The following is a 22163-nucleotide window of genomic DNA, read 5'->3' as shown; positions in this document are numbered from 1 at the left end:
TCATTAAAAGATAGGAAAGAATCTGTTTTAAGTATATTTTGGCTAAGCGAAGCCCTAGTGCATGTCCTGAATGAGTTATGAGACTTCTAGATCTTCTAGGTACAAAATACAAACACGATTAGAGTAAATGCAGATCATATTGCATGTAAAAATGAAGAACTTTCCTTGAAAATCAAAAATGCTGGTGGTGGCTGGCAACCTAAAAATAACAACAATAAAAACTTGGCCGAGAAAGTGTTAAATACTCTTCTATCTTAAAAGTTTGCACCTAAAGGAGAAACTTTACTAATGCATATGCAATAAGGTAGCTGCAATAATCCCTGTGCTCAAGCCTTTTCAGCATTAACCTTTCACTGAATGCCTTTAGGAAATCCTGACAATAGATTAACACAACACAAGATTTGTCCTCAATGCATATTTTTGCTATAAATCATATGTTTTGTACTAGTTTATAATCAAATGTTAAAAAACTGGGTCCCTCCCCACCTGACATTGAGCTGTCAGCGCCAAGGAGTGATTTGCTCCAGCTGTGATCTTGACAACTTCCTTTTTGCTTAAGCTCTTGATGCAGAGAGGCTGTAGCCTGTTAGCAGAAAACACAAATGCTCTGTGGTCAAGGACACCAGCTGTTAAATTTCAACAAATACTTAAGTGTGGTGTTTATGAGGGCTCTGCTGTACCTGGGCAAATAGTCTCCATGGCCAAGCTGACCTTCATGACCTTTTCCCCAACTCCACACCTCCGTGAAGAGGGAAGGAAGGAGATTTCTGGACTCTGAGGTAGAAGCCCGCACTGCTCTTAAATTGCTGGTTCGGTGAGGGTCAGAAGGTGACACTGCAATTTAACAAGACAGCTTATTAATGTCCTTCATGAGATTTTCGTTTATCGTATGCAAAATAAAACACTACAAGATAAAAATATATTTGTGTTCTGAGCAGAAAACAGGTTTGGAGTATTATGAAGGTGAGTAAATGATGATAATTTTTAGCACAACAATTTTGTAATATTCCAGTCTGTGGTTGTAATATTTCGATCCATGCATATGGGGCATCATGAAAAATAAATATTTCAGTAACCAGTGCTATTGTGGATATTCCCTTTGTGTTTTCACATAAAATGGGTCAACCAAGAGAAACAGTTGAATGTTTATCCTTTACTATTATTGGGTTTCAAATAGAATCTAAGACAGCAACTACTGGGTTAAATGCAGAAGTATGCAGAGAGACTTTTTAAATTTTCAGTAACCAGGATCAAATGCTTCTGGTGAACTGTATGCAGTTACAAAATCGGTGCGTTTAAAGTCTGTTTTCTTCAAAAATCAACAATCTTCACTGCCGGATTGATATACGATATAAAGTGGGTCTCAGAATGTACAAGAAGCACAGCATTAAATTACATTTTTCCACACCATGTCTTTAAAAAAATGAACATTTACTTTATCCAAGTATTTTATTGCAATATATATATATATATATATATATATATATATATATATATATATATATATATATATATATATATATATATATATATATATTAGGGGTGGGCGGTACACCGGTGTCATAGTCATCACCGGTGTGACATTGCGCCACGACATGGATTTTCTAATACCGTCAATACCGTAATAAATCGATTATGCGTCTTGAACTGCTGCATTTACATCAATAATAGCTCTTTCTAAATAATAAGGCATTCAATTTTCTTAAAACGTTCAGTTGTGGTATGAATACATGTCCTTATACTACAGGGCTTGAAATTGCAACCATTTTGGTCGCATGAGCGCCCGAAATTTAATCTATTCCCGCTGTCAGATAATAGGGAGCTTTTGTTACTGCAGGAAATGCAAACGGCTGAAGAGCGAAAAGTGCACAGGTTTGCAAACCTCACCTAAAGTTATAATAATATTAATGTCGCAGATAACAGCGATCATGACATGAGGTAAATGTTGATCCGACCAGCTGAGATCAATCGAGTGTTTTTGGAGAAGGTGCCCAAATCTTGATGCGTTGCATTCACCGCGTGTTCAGCTCAAATGTCCGCTAAATATAAAATCTAACACTGTACACATCATCGCCAAAGAAACTCACCTTTACTAAGTTTACACTGAAACTACAGCTCATAACAAAGAGCGGAATTGCGCTGGTGGTCATCGCGAGAATCCTGCTCTGTCTGCTCATAAATTGGTGCGGCTGACTCGCCTGCTTTATTCCACCAACACAGAGAAATGAAGATCAGCTCATAACGAGACTGAGCATTTACAATGAACCAAACCAAAACTTTTAAAGAGCGATAGAAGTGAGACTTTCTTTTGTCCGTTCTTCCTTGAGATGTATATTATTTTGCTATTGAAAGTAATACCATGATATTATACCGTCACCGTTGAAAAGATGAAAAATACCGTGATATTAATTTTAGGTCATATCGCCCACCCCTAATATATATATATATATATATATATATATATATATATATATATATATATATATATATATATATATATATATATATATATATATATATATATATATATATATATATATACACAGTTGAAGTCAGAATTATTAGCCCCCCCTTAGATTTTTTTTTTTTTTTCTTTTTTAAATATTTCCATATTTCCCAGAGATGGGTTGCAGCTGGAAAACATGTGCTGGATAAGTTGGTGGTTCATTCAGCTGTGTCGATCCCGGATTAATAAAGGGACTAAGAAAAATACTTTTCCGAAAAGAAAATGAATGAATTAATATTTCCCAAATGACGTTTAACAGAGCAAAGAAATTTTCACAGTATGTCTGAAAATATTTTTTCTTCTGGAGAAAGTCTTACTTGTTTTATTTCGGCTAGAATATAAGCAGTTTTTGTTTTATGTTTTTAATTTGCAAATGAAAAATTGGAAAAAATAAACAAACAACAACACTTTAAATATAACATCTAATGAAAAATGAATGAATTCTAACAAATATATGCGATTTTATATTAAAGTTAATTAGTTGTTTGTGATAATTAGTGAGAAAAAACCTGCCTGGGTAAGTAAAACATATAAAGTACTAAATATTAGAAAATAAAAATGGAACAATTCCGATTAATTCAAAGCCACAGCTACATTTACATACAACCAATAATGTTGTATGTATGTTATTAGCCCTATGGCAATAATAAATAGTTATTTTGATTATTTTCCCAAGTAACATATACTAATCAATTTGTTTAGACTAACTAAAAAATAAAGTGAGTCATAAGAAATTTGTCTTTTGGGCAATCAGCACAAAATTCATGATCACGACAGGTTTATTTGTATTAGCTTAATCCAGCAAAAAATGCCTCTTTAAAAAAGCACCTTAATCTATCCAACGGGGTTCAATCCAAGTTACATTTTGAGGGATTGTGTAAAGCAGGGGTGCCCAAACTTTTTCGTATGAAGGGCCAAAAATTAAATATCATTGAGAGCCGTAGGCCGAAGCTAAATATACCAAACTATATTACATTAAAGTTACCATGGCTAATTTCTTCATTTATTTAATAATATTTTAAAATAATTTGCAAAAACTTACTCTAAATTGGATTATCTAATGCAGTATAATGTTTCAAACGATCACTTACTGCAATAAAACATAAACAATCACATTTATAACAGTGTAGTTCAATGCTGAATATACTAGTCAAGCAGAATCTGCCTATGCATTGTTGGGAGACAGTATGTGCATTTAAACAAAATCTGATTCATTTACACAATTTAATTGAAAAATTTAATTTCAGTTAGCATTTAACAATAAAACAAACAAACAAAGGGTTACATTAAATTTGAATTGACAATCTCGAATCTATCCCCATCATTCTCCCTCTCTTCTCAGATAAAATGGCGGGCTAAATCAAATCAAAGGTTACCATGGGCCAACTTTGGCGCATGAGCCCTAGTTTGGGCATCTCTGGTGTAAAGCTAAAATACTGTAATCGGATTCTCATCCACATAAAAAAAGCAAATAAATGCTTAAATCCGACTAAATGTCATCAAATATGAGAAAATGCTTTGATATGCTTTCTAATTTTGTCCATTTAACTAGGTTCAGATAAAATGGGTTAACTTGTATTTTGACTCATAATCACAATATAGGACTGAGGAATGTTATTCAATTCAACACACCCATTTCAGAAAAAAATGGTGTAATAAAGTAAGCCTTTAGGTTCACATTACCTGGAGAGAAGCTATTGCGATCAGTGTCCTCCAAGGTAACATCCGTCAGACTGATGCTTTTCTTGCTTTGAAGCGGATCAGCTGGACAGAAGTCAATCCCGGCAGTATCTCCACCCTCCTCACAGGACTCAAACAAACACCCATTGCTAATCACGAGGTCACTGAGATAAATGCCTCCATCCACACTGGAGTGCTGTGAAGAATCATCAGAAGTGGAGTCCAGAGTTGGTATTAAATGCACAGAGTTTTTCTGCTCTGTAACAGAATCCGATGCACTCATGTGTTTTCTGGCAGAAGATGTGATGCTGTCAGTCCTGCTCAGTGCTGGTGAAGAGGGGCATAGTGCAAGTTCATCGCTCTGCTCTGATCGGAAAGGACATGTTAGTGATGACTGACGGCTCGGAGGATGGGAACCTCCTGCTGATGTGGCCTGCTCAGCAAGAGTCTGGTCTGAAATCTTTTTGAGGTAGTCTTTCAGAGCCTGCTCATCAGGGTAGGGAGTGCTTTTGGATCGCTGAAGACATGCAGATCCAGTCTCAGATAGAGCAGGGTCTGGTTGCGTCTCCTGGTTTGTGGTATTTTTCTGAGAAGAAAGTGGAAAGATGTTCTTCGAGGTTAGGGGTGATACTTGGTAAATTGGTGATGGGTTTTTGCTCTGTGGTGTTTGAGCTGGAGAACTCTGTCCTGACTTTCGACCTTCTTTAGATTCCGCCAGTTCCACTCCAAGCGGGCAGTAATGCTCATCGGAAATAACAACATGGTCTTCCTTGTCAGTCATGGTGTAACGGATCTGATTACACTGCCCACATTTATCGTGAGCTTGCTGGCTGGCATCTGGGGAAGGAAGAAACTGAACCAAAGCAAGGCTGTGAAAGGCACCACAAGCAATCTGAACTACATATCTTCCCAAAAGATGCTCCACCTTTTGGGGTTTCCAGACTGGGAATACATTGGTGACCAGTCCTAGCTGGCAACCGCTGCCCCAGGCCCACACCTCATGCTTGTTTGACAGAGCCAGAGTATGCTGTGCTCCGCAGGCCACATTTAGGACTCGGACCAGTTGTGGAGGGCGAGTTTCATCATCCACCACAGTAACGGGAGTGGGACTGGGGACCCGCTCTGTTCCAGAGACGCCACACTGGCCGTACGAGTTCTCGCCCCACATGAGGACCAGGCCATCCTCTGTTACAGCAGAGCAGTGATAGCTGCCCGCAGACACAGAGATCACATGCTGACCACTTAGGGTGCTCTCTAAAACAAGACCAGCAGGCGGAGGTTCGACTTGCTTCCACGGCTGCTCACCGAAACTATATACTTGGCCACCTGTGAGAGTAACAAGCTTGAATATTAGATAATCTGTCCAATCAGCCATATCATTATAATTGTTTTCTTTATTTACTTTTAAAATAGCTGTTCAGTAATTAGGTGAAACATACTCAAGGCAAACCACTAGGGCTGCACTAGGGTTAGTTAACCCAAAAACAACTGTGTTGTTGATTACAATCATGTTATTCCAAAGCCCTGAGACCTTTTACATTTTAGATGAAATCAGAGAGCTCTCTTATCCTCCATAGACCGCAACAATCTCAACGCGTTCATAGTTCGGAAAAGTACCCAAAAAAACATCCCCAAAACAGACCATAAGGCTTTAATAGTTCAATCGGAATATCATACAGCATTGAGAATTTTTTTTTTTTGCATATTAAATAAAAACAAGGGTAGGCTAAATTACTCGTAGTGTATGTGTGTGAATGAGTGTGAATGGATGTTTCACAGTGATGGGTTGCAGCTGGAAGGGCATCCGCTGCATGGAACAAGAGCTGGATAGGTTGGCGGTTCATTCCACTGTGGCGACCCCAGATTAGTAAAGGGACTAAGCCGAAAAGAAAATGAATGAATGAATAAAAAACTTTATTTAACAGCTTCTTCTCCACAATGTAAGACTAGGGCGCACATTTATGAGCTATGCGTGTTTGAAATGCGAGGAGATCAAAGAGATCGAAGATTTCATTCAATATATCTTAATTCAGGCTATAAAAATTAAAAATTCAGAGATTTGGAAAGACATAAGGTGTAATTACTGACAGAATCTAAACTTTTTTGGGGTGAACTATCCGTTTTAGCAAAAGCTGTGATTGTCATGCATATCTTGTCCGGAGAAGCCCATTTGTGTGATGAGTAGAAAATCTACACCCAAAGGCCAGAGGGCGCGCTCAGGCCAAAACTCTTATACAGAGGAAAATGCCTTCATTATAACTGCTTTGATACTCAAAAATAGTCATTGAAAAAATCACTGTCTAATTTATAGCGATTAACTGTATGGGTCTGACAATACAAGACTTTTCTGCATTAAACTTCACATATAATCGTTTTTCCATTGTCTTTTTCTAATCAGTTACTGTATGTACACACAGGCTTTGTTAAATTTGACATTGTTTAATTAATATTTATTACATTATTGTGTTTTATCATCTTGATGTTTAGTTGTTGCGTAAGACATTAAGCATCTTTATTTTCGTATTTACAGTATTTATTTTTAATTGGGACAGAGATGATGGAAAATTGTAACGTTCAAACAAATACCTGACCACAACAGTATAAATGAAAGACCCAATAAATTAAATGAAAATATATTAAAACATATAATTTACATTTACTTATTAAACAGAACCTTAAAACCAACACGACTTACAAGTGAGGATAAAAAAAACTTAAAATCATCAGTGAGTAGCAGTATATGAATACTATGACAAGTCTCAGTTTTTTTCTTCCTCCAAGCACACAGAGATTAGAGAATGTGGCGTGGCATGGCGTGGCGCACTGACACAAGGAGTCATAGTTTTAATTTGTTTCTTTTAATGACAGCAGTAAAAAAACTGAACAATTATCTGAACTGCACAACCGTACAAGCTAACAATTAACATTTATTTTTATATCTTTTTTATCCACAAAGTGTGCAGCTTTTGCCACTGCAGTGTATCTTGGCCTTAATTACTTACTAAATAAAGTATACTATTATACTTGACCTTTACTTAAGAATACTTCTTTTTTCTAAGGGTGCATTTACTGACTTACCAAGATCAGTCTTGTATAGCCAGAGGGAGTATTGCTGCTCTGACAGCCAAGTTGGGTCAAAGCTAGAAATGTTCCGATTATGATTTTTGCAGCTGATATTGAGTACCGATTCCTTGTCATGGTGATCGGCTGATTCTGAGCACCGATTCTAATGCTTCAAGTTTTATAATGCATTGAGCACATTTTTCCTCTAAGTATGAATCTTAAGAGAAGATATTGCCTTACCTAAGAGAATAAATCAAGGATGCTGCATATAATAGCTTAAACACGTCTCTTATAACCAGGTGTAAACGTGTTATAGCCAGAAGCATCTTTACAGAAAAATTATTCATCCATTAATTTTACTCTGGCTTAGTCCCTTATTTATCAAGGGTTGCCACAGCGGAATGAACTGCCACAGAAAATAATAAAACAGATATAAAAATTGTTATGAAAAATTACAATGCAATTTGGAAACATTGCAACATTGGCGGGTCGCGCCAATAAACTAAACAGAGGTCCCATCGCATCTGTTTATATTTTAGCTGCTGTGACCGAGCGCATTAAGCTCCCGCACATCATTTACCTTTGTTTTAGCTGCTGTAGGCTATGCATAATATACAGAAGTGCACGTGTGTCTTCGGTCCTGTCAGATGTGGTGTGCAGTCTCATTCCCATACAGCTGAGAGTTTAGAACTCCACTGTGCGCGATTCAGAGAGCAGAAATATGTAATCGCGCGATCATGTAGAGACAGAAATCTCATGTCGTTGTGTAAATAAGATATTACATACGGATATTTATTTTGTTTATTAAAAGAAGTTGTGATCTGGTACTACATATAAAATACAATTAGATTGGGAGGGGGGGCAATGGTGGGGGCGGTGCGCCTCCCTTATATAATGGTGGGGGAAACACTGATTTTTCTAAGAACAGTGGGGAGTTTAACTAATGAGGACAAACAAGGGACATGTGAACAACTATCACAAAGCATTACTTTAACTGAACTATGAGGTCATTTACATTTCATCTCATCCCCATTTACAGCTTTCTTGAATTGTCATAGAGTTCTGACCTTCTGTCAGCAGAAGTCCATGTAAAGACCCCAGTGCAGCATGGAGCACTGGCCTGGACAGGAGCAGCTTCTCTGGGCTCACACTGCAGAAATAGCCCTGCCATCTGTAGAGCACACCTTTCTCTCTAGAGCCATCCTCAGAGCTGCAACAAATACACGTGTGTGTTTTAAATTAGCATGAAGCTGGGCAAGCGTAATTCTATATTACACTTGTAAAATAATAGCATATGTCTTTGAAATGACACAAGGGGCAATAATGACAGAAAGATCAGTTTTGCCAAATCCTAAAGTTCGTTTCACGTTCCACTCTTGTTAGACATTCGATTTTATATCAGTTAAAATGTCCTGGTTTGAGCCCAAAACAGCACAGTTAACAAAAGTAAGTTAAAATGTTAATTTATATACGTGTATAACTTAAATATGTAAATCAATAAAACAACTTAACTACATTACAATGCTTGAGAAAACGTCCCTTTCATGAAAAAATACTGTCTTTAAAAAATACTATACTAAATACTACTATTTATTACATATTTATAGTAAATACTATTGTGCTTGTGAACGATATCACAGTAAAGTGTATTATACTGTATACACTAGACAACATTTGAAGTGGATCAAACTTTTTTTTCCAAAATTGTTCTATGACAATGAGTGTTGTTGAATAGTTTTAGGACAACTTTGATGAAAGGTTTTGATCCAGTTCAAATGTTGACTAGTGTATATTATAGTATTATTTACAACACTTTATTAATGAATGCTACAGCATAGTATTAACTAGCAGAGAACTGAAAAACTGTACACAAAATGCTGTATAATCTACTTTAGTTTTTACTACAGTAAACTGTGGTGTATTGTCGTATAATAGGACTGCATGATGTTGGAACAAACTGACATTGCGATGTCTTGTTTTTCTGCAATATATGTAGCGATATGAATATAATTTCACAATATAATTGTTAGGAAAAAATAGAAGAAATTAAATTAACGCTTAATGGTTTTCAGTGGAGTTTGGTTTTTACAGTATTGAGGTATAGACCCTAAATAATTAAATGTAAACAGTGTCTATATTGTATAAATATTTTAACCCAATCAATTTAATGTAATCTAATTGTTAAAGCAGAACTCTTTATAATGTCTTGTGTCTAAATTGTTTCAATTAACTTGAAATTTCTTGAGATCCTGTGATACGACTATTGCAGATTCACACATTGCGATTTTATTATATTGAGCAGCCCTATAGTATAAGTTACAGAAAACAGTGTAGTACTGGGTAATTTGTTACTTAGGTAAAGTTGGTTTTATATTCATGTTCACACTTTCTTCTTAATAATATAATTTCAGATAAGTATTGTTTGCAAATTCTATATAGTAAAATCATATTAGCAGCCAATGGCTATCCAAGTACAGCAAATTTCAGTCAAATAAATAGTGTTTATGTTGTTTTCAAGAAGTACTTATTTGTGATTTCAGACAGAATATTAAAAGTACCATGGTAAACAATATAGAGAGCATATCACAAGTTGTCACTGAACGAATGTGCGAATATAAAACAAACTCGATAAATTTGTTTATACTACTAACATTTCTATAGTTGTGGTATTAACACTGCAACTATGGAATTACCACAACAGATCAAATCAAGTACATTATGGTTCAAAAGCAGTAAAAAAGTAGTATTTAAGCCTACTTTACACTACTATATTTTTTCCATGTGGGATTAAATTTAACGGAGTTGGAGTTTAAAGGATTTCATGGATTAAAATCGTTTCCCCCCTTTAAATTAAGGCTTGTGCGATGCAAAGGACAGTTTTATGTATATTGGGCTTAAACCATAACATTTGTTTAATGTATATAAACATGTTTAGCAAATGTCAAACGTAATAGTGACATTAAACAGAAAAGAGTAAGTCACACCTGCCCTGTTCCTCCATCAGCATGATTTAATCCATTTTAGATGGTGTGACCGCCACTCCAGCAACTACAGCAAAAGAGATCAAATACTTGTTAAAACGACTTTCAGAAGCGAAAGTACGTTACCTGACACACACATTTACAAAACAAGCGAAATCAAGATTGTCAAAGATTAAAACCGCCCATTAGAGCACACAGACATCAAGTGGTTAGACTCGATTAAGTTTATTTGTTAGATTATTTACGAAACTTTGCGAGATGTTTTTTCGTAAAATGTGAAATTCTGCAGTACAGTACCTTAGGGAAGAACCGCTGTCTGTGTTTGATATTTGTGAAGTGTAAAGACTCGCGACTCAACTTGACATCAGATTCACTCAGAAGTTTGTTTTGGGCTCTATGGAGAGCGCAGAGGGCCAAAATAGTCACAATGTGTATATTTACGTAACGCGGAAGATTCCTGAAAACCGGTTAAATCTACGATTAAAATAATTTTAAGGTATTAACAACATTTCTTTAACGTTGGTGGTTCCTTTACAAAAAAAAAAATATTTTTAATACTTTGGGAAAACATATAAAATAAAGCTTTTATACTGTAATTTTATTATATTGCATGTAGATAGTACTTCTACTTTATAATAAACCTTTCATATATAGCCTACATAAATTATAAATACATTGAACCATTCAACATTTCATACATTTTTATTCTTCCTAATACTTATTCATTCTCATTATTTAACCTATTTAACTCTGTATTATTAGACTGTAAATAATGTAACTCACACAGAAAAAAACGATATAAACATATATATTTTAATATAGGTTATGATATAGGTTTTTAATACATGTGGCATATATAAAATTGGCCGTTTTCCTATATTTTGTGAATACATGACATATGTGAATATATATATATATATATATATATATATATATATATATATATATATATATATATATATATATATATATATATATATATATATATATATATATATATATATAGTGTTGAAGTTAGCCAGCCCCCCTGCTTATTTTTTCCTCCAATTTCTGTTTATCAGCGAGAAGATTTTTTTCAACACATTTCTAAACATAACAGTTTTAATAACTCATTTCTAATAACTGATTTATTTTATCTTTGCCATAATGACAGTAAATAATATTTTATTTGATATTTTTCAAGACCCTTCAGCTTAAAGTGAAATTTAAAGGTTTAATTAGGTTAATTAGGTTAACTAGGCAGGTTAGGGTTATTAGGCAAGTTATTGTACAATGATGTTTTTTTCTGTAGATAATCGAAAAACATTTAGCTTAAAGGGGCTAATAATTTTGACCTTGAAAAGGCTTTCAAAAAATTAAAAACTGCTTTTTATAAAACTAATACTAATAAACATAAGACTTTCACCAGAAGAAAAAATATTATCAGATATACTGTGTAAATTTCCTTGCTCTGTTAAACATCATTTGGGAAATATTTAAAAAAGAAATAAATCAAAGGGGGGCTAATAATTCTGACTTCAACTGTATATATACAGCATCCGCTGTGTAAAACATGTGTTGGATAAGTTGGCGTTTCTTTCCGGATTAATAAATGGACTAAGCCCTTATATGAATGCCAATTTCAAGTGTTCGTACATGCATACGTTTTTTTTTTTTTGCATTTTTAAAGTTCTTTTTGCCTTGATAATAGAAAATATGGGCTAGGCATCATGTATGACAGTTGCCAAAGTTAGATATGAGCTATAGGAGACATATCTTGTGTGTACATTGGGCTTATTCGCAGATATAAATAAGCAATCCAGGAGACCTATATGGCCTGTATATGTACATATATGCACCTCAATTTTGCTTATATGGCATATATCCGCATATATGCAGCATAAATACTATCATATATGTGCATATATACTACATATAGGTTACATATGCACATATATCCACATATAAGTTCTATCCATGTGGGAAGAAAATCAGAAAAATCCTTACTTTTTTGTTACAGTCGAACCTTAGTATTAATGACAGTTCTGGAGAAAATGCTTGCATATGTGTCAATATTTTATATGAGCTCAAAAATTATTCAATGAACTAAGCAAAAAATAAACAAAAGATGAGTAATTCTTATGGCTTAAGCAAAAGATGAGTAATTCTTATGGCTTGTAATGTAAATAAATTACATTTTTAACCCTCTGGGATCTGAGGGTCTTTGAGCACCTGAAGAGTATTGGCATGTCCTGACATTTGTGCTTTTTCCATTCATTCATTTATTCATTCATTTTCTTTTTGTCTTAGTCCCTTAATTAATCAGGGGTCCCACAGCAGAATGAACCGCATTTTTCAGAGCAGAAGGATGTACACCATGACCTGATAAGAGATGTTAATCAATGGTACAAGGCCTTTTTTATGTTTTTGAATACAGTAAATGCATATTGTAGGATATAATATTTGTCCATACCTTGAATATTGTTGTTTTCAATACTATTGTTGGATATAAATTTTTTCCCAGCTATGGTAGCAAATGGGTGGCAAGATCTGTTTGGCTACTGACTTTCTTCAAATATATTCATTTGCGTTTAGTAGAACGAAGAAATTTATATCAGATAACGGGATCCCTTTAATGGAATAGTTTACCAAAAACTGAAAATTCTGTAATCATTTACTCATCCTTCAATTGTCACAAACCTATTTGGAGTACTTACTGTATTTTTCTGATGAACACAAAAGAGGATATTTTGAAAAATGCTGGAAACCTGTAACCATCGACTTCCATTTTCCCTACTAAGAAAATCCAATGTTACAGGTTTTCTAATATTTTTCAAAATATCTTCTTTTGTGTACAACAACAAAAGAAAACTGGTAAATGTATATAACCTCTTGAGGGAGAGTAAATGGTGAGTATTTTTCCATATTAAGGTGAACTATCCCTTTAAATCGCAGGGATTTTTGATTTGGAAAATGCGTTGTGCTTCACTAACCAACAGGGGGCACAAAAACATTACGGAAATGTTCATTGTACCTGGAATCTCCTTCACACAATGTTGATCATAGACTCTAAGATAATGACCTAATGGCTAACAAATTCTATTTTGTTAGTTACAAGGCATAAAACCTTACTAGAAACGATAAGATAGCACTTCTCACATCATTCAAAAAAAACTTTAATGACTTCTAAATGACCTCAAACCAAAACAACAACAAAAATGGATTTCTCACAGCACAAGACTCAGACAACCGCTCTCTGAATAACCATAATGTCGCATAAAAGTTGGCCTGGAGTGGGAAAAACAAGGTCAACAACACATAAAATAGAAAACAGTAAAGCTGGTGTTGGGTTTGGGGAGGAGAAACCACGAGCAGTAAAAAAAAAAGGATTGGCAGGTATAGGCTATCTCTGCAGGACACCCGCAGGAGCCCAGACTCTCACACGCACACCCTCCACATCTCCTCCCCGAAGCACTCCTTCGTGATCTCAGCTTGTTTTCACTTTTAGTGTTTTCTATATAAAACGCACAACTTTGCCCTGTGGAACTTGGCCCTACATTTTAGTATGTGTGGTCATAAACACTAACACGAAATGGTGGGCGAAGAAAGGGGTGTGTATGTGTGTGTGAGGTTGAACTTAAACACATCTGAATGCGTGTGTGGACTCATGCATGTGCAATGGTCACCTTGTCTGTTTGGAGCAATTAGTTAAGTGCGTCTGTCACTCTCAGCATGTGTCGGGCCCCCGTTTGACCTCTGCATCTGTTCTCTCTCAGGCTGTAGAGATATGTGGAGAATTAGTTCATTCAGCTTTCTTTTAACTAGATAAGCATTGGATGGGAATTTGAGGAATGTTTTACACCCACCGCCAAGCCTTTCTACTACACAAGTCTTCTATAAAACTCATTTAAATGTAATTAGAACCTTTCTGAGTTCATTGCTGCAATACTAATAATATTAAAGGGATAGTTCTCCCAAAAATGAAAATTCTGCCATTATTTACTCATCACCCACTTGTTCAAAACAAGCTTGGCTTTCTTTCTTTTGTTAAACACAAAAGAAGGTTTTTTGAAGAAAACTGGAAACCTGTAACCATTGACTTCCATACTATGGATATCAGTGGTTACAGGTTTCCAGCATTCTTCAAAATATATAATAAAACAAGTAAAGGGTTAGTAAATAATGACAGAATTTCCATTTTTGGGTGATTTTCTCTTTAACTATAAACAAAAGACTCAATACTTCAGTCAATTGTTTTATTATGATTTTCCAGTAGAGATTTTCAGAAAGAATTATCCAAAATAAATTTAAATTAGGTTAGGGAATATATACAGTAGAGGCAGGGGCGGATTTAATTAATAAGCAAGCAGCCGCTTAGAGCCCCAGGATAAATACCTAAAAGTATAAATTGGACCTATAACTGTTAATATTGCTTTCTATCATATTTTATATGGTGAGGCTCTAACAAAAAAAAAGGTATCTTAATTATTACATCTACACAATTTTTTCTTACACATCAATCATGGAGAAGTCCAGCAGTCAAATCAAGAAAAGATTTAGTTAAAAAAAACTTTATTATATTCTATTTATTTATTATTTTTAGTTGTGAATTCATTTTAAGAAAACAAATCATTTAAAATGTAGATATTGCAATAAGATAAAACATAGAAAGGGAGATTATATAAGAAAAAATCTTGAAAAAGCTAAATTGGCCGTCGTGTATGTGTGTGAATGCAAGAGTGTATGGGTGTTTCCCAGTGCTGGGCTGTGGCTGGAAGAGCATCTGCTGCATAAAACTCATGCTCTAGGGACTTTATTCTTACTCTTAAGCCAACAAGAATAAGAATTAATGAATGAATAAGAAAAAACTTTTTTTTTTTAAATGATTAAAAGGGTGCATTTTAGGACTGCTGGGCCCCATGGCTGGAATTGCTTAGGGAATTGCCCCCAAATTACTAAATCCGCGTGAGTAGAGGTGGTCAAAATCAGCCAATATATTCCTATATTTTGAGGTCACCGGTTAGTCCTATTTAAAGTTACCCTAACAGGAGGAAAATGGCCGTTTTTATTGGCAGTTATATTCTGAAGCACAGCATAAACAACTTAAATCAAAATTAGATAACGGTTGCAGATTATTCTTAATGTTGGGAATCTGGTCCCTGGTGGTAAGTTATCTGACAAACCCTCTTTAACTTGACTTTTCTTTTAAGTTTTCCCTTATTTTGCAAGATGGAAAGTGGTTATACGCTGTGAAAAATGTTGGGTTCCACACAATCGATTTGTGTTGGGACAACATGAAGGAATTATGTCCACTTATTAGTATTGACAAAGTGGATTGAATATAAAACAACTAAGTTGTCCCAAAACAAACTCAAGAATTGTGTTGTTTTGCTCATTTTAAGTAAGTAGTTTGAATAAATAACAAACATAATTTTTTTAGAGTGTAATGTGACTTCTCAGACCGCAGTCAGTGTCAGTCATACAGTATCAAGAAAAGTTGGTCATTCCAAATGTGATTTCTGGATTATTGTACCTTTACAATTGAACAAAAAGATTAGTCAACTAGTGTGCTGTGAGAGACTAATAATGTCTTTGAGACACTAGTCATGTGCTGAAGTTTTTAAAAGCAAGACTATAAAATTATATCAATAAAAGTTTAAATAAATAAAATGTTTAAATAAGAATATTGTCCATGGTATTAATTCAATGTTTTTAAGGGAAGTGGTTACAAAAAAATATAAAAAATTAAAAATGATTTTAAAAAAGTATATAGTTGTTACATACAAACAAATTAAGTTAAACATTACTACATTTACCACAATGGACTGGTACATCGACTGCATTACTGTTGTGGTAAATGTACACTGTAAAAAAATCCTGGGGGCCTTACATTTTTAAGCTGAATCAAATTAACCTTACTGTATGAGTCCATTGATCTTAAATGATGTTAAACTGACTTAAAACAGTTTGCATAACTTATAAATTAGTTTAGAACATGATTAACTTAGTTTAATAAGTTACAATGACCTTAAAACATATGCTGTCAGGATAAATTGATCATATATTTTTTTACAGTGTAGTAATGTTCAAAAGAAGGAGCTGAGCCGAAAGGCAAAACTCTCGATTTACTGGTCAATCCATGTTCCTACTCTCATCTATGGACATGAGCTTTGTGTCATGAACGAAAGGAAAGATCTTGAATACAGTCGGCCGAAATTAGTTTCCTTCGCAGGGTGGCAGGGTGCACTCTTATAGATAGAATGAGCAGTTCTGTCACCCGGGAGGAGCTCGGAGTAGAGCCGTTGCTCCTCCACATTGCGAGAAGTCACCTAAGGTGGCTCGGGCATCTTTTTCGGATGCCTTCTGGACGCCTATCTAGGGAGGTGTTCCAGGCATGTCCCACCGAGAGGAGGCCTCTGGGAAGACCCAGGACATGCTGGAGGGACTATGTCTCTTGGCTGGCCAGGGAACGCCTCGGGATCCCCTCAGAGGAGCTGGAGGAAGTGTCTGGGGAGAGGGAATTCTTTAGTTCTCTCATAAGAGCAATGCCCCCGTGACCCAGCCCCGGATAAGCTCACGAAAATGAGAGATGAGATTACTACATTTAATTTGTTTGTTTAAATTCCATATAAATTGTTTACAACCAACCTTAAAAAATGTAATTAATTCAATAAATTTTTTTCAGTGTACATACAATTTTATTTGACTACTTTAACATTTACAGTTTTTGGTCATAATTTTTCTTTGTGCTACAATGATTGCTGTTCTCTAATTGTGATCACTGTGTTTTCCACGAAGTAAAGGGTTGATTAAAATCACTGTTGCATCATCTTACAGACTGGCGGACAATGGTAGACACCTCCTTGACTTTAAATGCCTTATGCAGTGGGTGTGACTCTGTTCATCAATCATTTTGTCACTTAGTGTCTGTCATCATGCTCTCCCACAACTCTCTGCTGTCCTTCGTTTAATCAGCATGTGCTTCTAATACAGCCTCTGTAGCAGGGCTTATCTGCAGCTGTGGGTTCATCTGTGTGGGAACAGAATATATTCAATGTGCTTCAGCATTAATAGCTGACTGTGAACTGCAGTAAACTCATGCACCGACTGTGGTCCAACCTAACAAAGGCCTGAGCCAATGACCGTGCTTGAGCCAGAATAAAGCACTTAACCAGCACTGAAGCCCACCTGCACCGTTTTCTGTGCATTTACGGGTACTCTATTGAAACTTCATTTTCACTGAATTCCCAGCTTCAGAGAGCTACAGTATATGTAATGGTCCACTGAGGAGTAGAGCAACACTTGAGAAACTTCACATTGTCTCTAACAGGAAACAGCTGTGGTTTATATTTTGACAGCCGATCCGGGACTTGACAACAGTGTCCAAGAAACTCGTTCTTAGAAAAAACTGAGTATTGAGTATCCAAATATATCTAATTCCACACCATATAGTAGGTGAGCCAAGGAATATGTCTGAATTGACAGTATTCAGAAATGATGTTTCGTTAACAAAGTTCAGGAGGAGCACGTTCAGATAATTATCCTAAACACAATCACATTTAGTGCTTTGGGTACAGGCCAAAATTCTGTGCTTGGTGGCCTCCCCTCAGACTTGCCAAACACGCAGAAACCAACAGCTTGCCAAACACGCAGTTCTATCTAATTATATGTAAGTGTGATCTCGTGAAAACAATATAGGCAAGCAGTACCCGAATTACCTACTTTCCCATGAGGATTTATGTGAGTGAAGCGGGACAACTAATGTTTAGGTTGCATGACAGACAAAACATGGCGGATTTAGTATGTGCCAATTTTATTCATATTATACACAATATACAGAACTCTTCACTATAATAACACGTTTTAATAGTTTAAAGGGTTAGTTCAGCAAAAAAATGAAAATTCTGTTATTATAATTACCCACCCTCATGTCGTTCCAACTTATTCATCTCTAGAAAACAAATTAAGATATTTTAGATGAAATCCTGGAGCTCTCTCATCCGCCATAGACAGCAATAAGTCAGAGAAGTCCGGAAAAGGAACCAAAACCATCATCAAAATATTCCATGTGACAGTAGTTTAACTGTGATCGTACAAAGCTTCAAGACCACTTTTGCGGCCAAAAAAAACAAAACATAACATTTGTTGCCTATGCCCTCTTGTCAGCTGCGTAAGATTACAGTCTGTGTTTACTATAGGAAATACAACACTTGTGTGTTGCAGTACTGAATTTAATGGCAATACATTGTATTTACTGTAGTAAATGAGCACCCTGGTTCTGTCAAGGAAGAGAAAACTTTGGCAAACAAAGTCAAATGAAGGTCTTAGGAGATTGGATGAAATGAGGATGAGTAATTAACCCATAAGTAACCATTGTGACGCAGGTGTCACAGAAACTGATGCAGGTCTGAAAATGTCTTTATAATTAATGCATTATCCCCTGCTGCATGCCAATTCACATACTTATACTACTTTTATCCTTTGTGAAGGAAAAGTACACACTTTTGAGTGTGTAGGAGAAGAATACGCAAGCTTTAGGACGTACTACTTCACAGATCATTATGTTGCTTAGTTATGTCCCCTGTCAATCATCTTGACACATCATTAACATTTCTTTTATATTTAATTTCCTATATTATTGGAGAAGCAGCAGCAGGATAATCTGCCATTCACAAGTCTTTCATGCAGAGAAATCTCATTAGGTCTTTGGATAATTATGCATTCAGAAGTTAATGTCCAAACATATCTTGATGTAATGTTCACATTATTGTTACAAATGAAATTTAACATGGAAAACCCGGTTTAAATATTTACCAGTTGGCTAGATAATAATTAATAGCCATTCAAACAACTTTACCGAAGCCTCTCTAATGTTACTTGACGGTTGGTCTCTTGTGTCCACCATGTTTATTTACAAAGTTTATTTACACTTTTTCTAATCAAATTCACATCCAACGCACAATGTTTTGTGGACAATATCAGTGGTTAGAGTATGGATGGAAAATTTTACTGGAAATAGTAAACTATTCGGGAAACTTTGACACACTCTTTTCAACATACCTACTATGGTTTGGGAAATACTGTACTAATTTTATTTTTGAGTACTATTTAGAATGGACAGTATGCGAATTGCGACGCAGCATATGATTATCCCTCAGATTAAACTCAGGAAGTCTCTAAGGATGCTTTCACACATATGGATTGATTCTTTTGTTCCGAAACAGGGATTAAAATTGTTACATTGTTGCACTTTGTTCTTGGTGTGGTTCGCTTTCACACGGCAGTTTCTAAATGGACCAAAAGAGCTAAAACAAGTCAAGTGCGAGTAAACTCTCCTCACATTGGTCAGGAGTTTCAGGGTTTATTTTGCAGAGTCCCGCTCAGCTGTCATGTGACCTTATTTTAATTTATGATGATGAACAACAAGACATTATAAGCGGAAAGCTGCACTTTAATTTTAATGGTGACCCCCACAGACATCGTCACCAAATATAAATCAGAGGTAAGACTTTCTCATACATAGCAGTTGGCTAATGCATTATATATTTTAGAGAGAAATAACAGATAAACCAAGACTGCTGTTTAGTCAATTTTCCTAACGGACAGCTCTTGTTAATAGTTAACATGCTTTCACTTTCGTATTTGACCTGAAATGCATATTTACCGGTAGGAATGTCATCCCGCCCTACTCATAATTCCCTCTTCATATACCCATATATGCCTATTACATATCCATAATACACTGTGATATAGCCTGGCTCGGATCGTATTGCTTTCTCACTACAATCCGCTCCAGAGTTAGTTTCAATCGAGCTGAGACCACCTCATTTAGGCGATCTCGGACCGATTGTTTTGGCGTGGATCCGAGCAGAATTGCTGGATTCACATAAGCCAAACGAACCGCGCTAACTGGGGAAACGCACCAGGGTCCGAAACAAAAGTCTAGGTGTGACGCAGCATATGATTATCCCTCACTTTCAACTCAGGAAGTCTCTAAGTTACATATTTTGTAGCAAAGTGTATTCCGTAGTCTTTAATTGTAGTCATGTGACATTGAGTGCATTTCTTGTTGTCATGGCAACATTTACAATTTGGTGGTCTGCTTGGAAACTTGTTGAGTTGCAACCCATGCAACAATTCTACGATTTTAATAACCATTGATAGATTATGAACAAATTGACATAAAACAAGTTAAGAGTAAATTGAATTTAATTGAATTAAGTTAATATTGTGGTAACATATTTCACATCAGGCTGCTAACCTTAAAACAGAATTCTGATGTAACATTTATGACACATTAAGAAAGAAAGATAATAAGCTGCTCAATTAATTCAGCTGATATAGTTAGTTTGTGTTTAATATTTTGTGCTGCTCATTTCAAATTATTTTCAAAAAAGTAAATAAAAAATTTATTATTTTGTTAATAAAATTGAAAAAAAAAAATGTATAACAGAATTTCCATTTTTGGGTGAACTAATCCAATAAGGAAATAGGAAAAAAATGTTTCCCTTTTGTTTCCAGTGCAGCCATTTTTGACCTGAATGCAAGAGTGATTAAAGGCTTATTCACAACAATGGAAACAATGGTGTATTTATCACTTTTCTTGATTCCAGTTCACAATCTCTGGTGTGCAGCGCATTTAACAGTTGCATGATGCAATAACCACGGGAGACATCATTTCGACAAACGCTGCTCTAAGCAAAGTGAGTGATGCTCTGAATGCTCTGATCCTGCTCGTTTCCATCATTCTGCAGGCAGAGGAAGCAGCTGGGTTCAGAAGAGCACAGAGGTCTCTTTGGGAAACCAGGGGGAAAGATTCAGGCCTTTACACCCATCACAGTCCCACAGCGGAGGATCACTGATCAAAGCCAGACATGTGGAGCGGTGTGATGGGCAGAGGGAAATGAGCTGGGTTTGCATGTTGCGGATGGGGGTGAATGATGATCCGCGTCTGGCCCTGAACAGAGAGGGGGTTGAGAGATGAGAGCATAGGCGTAAAGCAGGGGCCTCAGTGCAACAATATGGGGACAAATGTGAGGAGACGGCCAGTAGTAATGGCTTTACCATGTGTCAAGTAGAAGGGCAGTGGTGGTTGATAGTGCACTGATTTTTTTATATTCAATTATTCTATATATTTTGATAATGTGTGTACTTAGAATATCTCAAATGCTTCAAACAATGTGTAAATTCACAGAAATTTGTGCAACATAGGCTCATTCTGAAAACGTAGCCCTATATAAAATTCTGGAGATCACGAATTATGTAGCCAGAGGAACGTATGGCTGCATTTCATCTTTAAAATGAACACTACAGGGCAGTATAACGATGTTTCTTTACTTACTTACCAGCTGACTGCTTACCTCCATATGGATGGCTTTTCCACTGTTACCAGTTGTCCGGTAGCTCGACATGTACATCGGTGGACGTGAGATACAGAGTGGAGTTGATCGTGGCAATGGGGTTTGTGTCTGGTGAACAAAGATTCCAGAAAGCAGGTAAGACAAAAACAAAAGCCAAAAAATTAAATAAACAAATAAATAACAGGGTGAGAATGTGGTAAAACCTGAAAACGTGGTAAAAATCAGGTGAGGGCTTTTCTTTTTCTGGATTGCTTTTTAAAAGACTGTTGGTTGCGTTGATGGAAGAGGGTGGCCGCTGGTCAATCTGTGCTTTTTAAAACACTATTAGCTGGATTAAGGGAAGGGGGAGGGTGGGTCAGACGATTGGTCAGTCAGTCAGTCATACAGTCAATAGACAGGTAGTCGACAGCAGCCTCTGGTGGATTCACGTGAGAACAGTAGGTTGAATGGTATTCGCAAGAGAAATTTGAGATCTGAAAAAATGTACACAGCACCCTCCGGGGGATTCGCGAAAATAAAAACTGCAAAAAACCATAGCTCCTGGGATGTATTTTGCTCTCTCCATAATTGTATATAGGGGTACATAATCAGAAT

General features: G+C 35.9%; 1 protein-coding gene across 2 annotated transcripts in view; it reads right to left on the bottom strand.

Moving 5' to 3' along the window:
- als2a (alsin Rho guanine nucleotide exchange factor ALS2 a) overlaps positions 1-22163 on the bottom strand; it is a 62393-nt gene that overhangs the window by 38967 nt on the left and 1263 nt on the right. The window contains exons 1-6 of one of the 2 annotated variants that reach the window (XM_056464731.1): positions 10528-10615; positions 10234-10297; positions 8317-8459; positions 4190-5512; positions 681-834; positions 487-583 (exon numbers count right to left, since the gene is read on the bottom strand). In XM_056464731.1, the coding sequence (XP_056320706.1) occupies positions 487-583; positions 681-834; positions 4190-5512; positions 8317-8459; positions 10234-10256 (1740 nt within the window). In that variant the 5' untranslated portion in view covers positions 10257-10297; positions 10528-10615. Of the gene's footprint in view, positions 1-486; positions 584-680; positions 835-4189; positions 5513-8316; positions 8460-10233; positions 10298-10527; positions 10616-22163 lie in introns of those variants that run through there. The other variant, XM_056464733.1, reaches the window with a different exon arrangement.

Source organism: Danio aesculapii, chromosome 9, assembly GCF_903798145.1.
Source record: "Danio aesculapii chromosome 9, fDanAes4.1, whole genome shotgun sequence".
Taxonomy (NCBI): Eukaryota; Metazoa; Chordata; class Actinopteri; order Cypriniformes; family Danionidae; genus Danio; species Danio aesculapii.
Note: the sequence above shows the minus strand (reverse complement) of the source record. Positions and strands in the feature narration are given on the sequence as shown.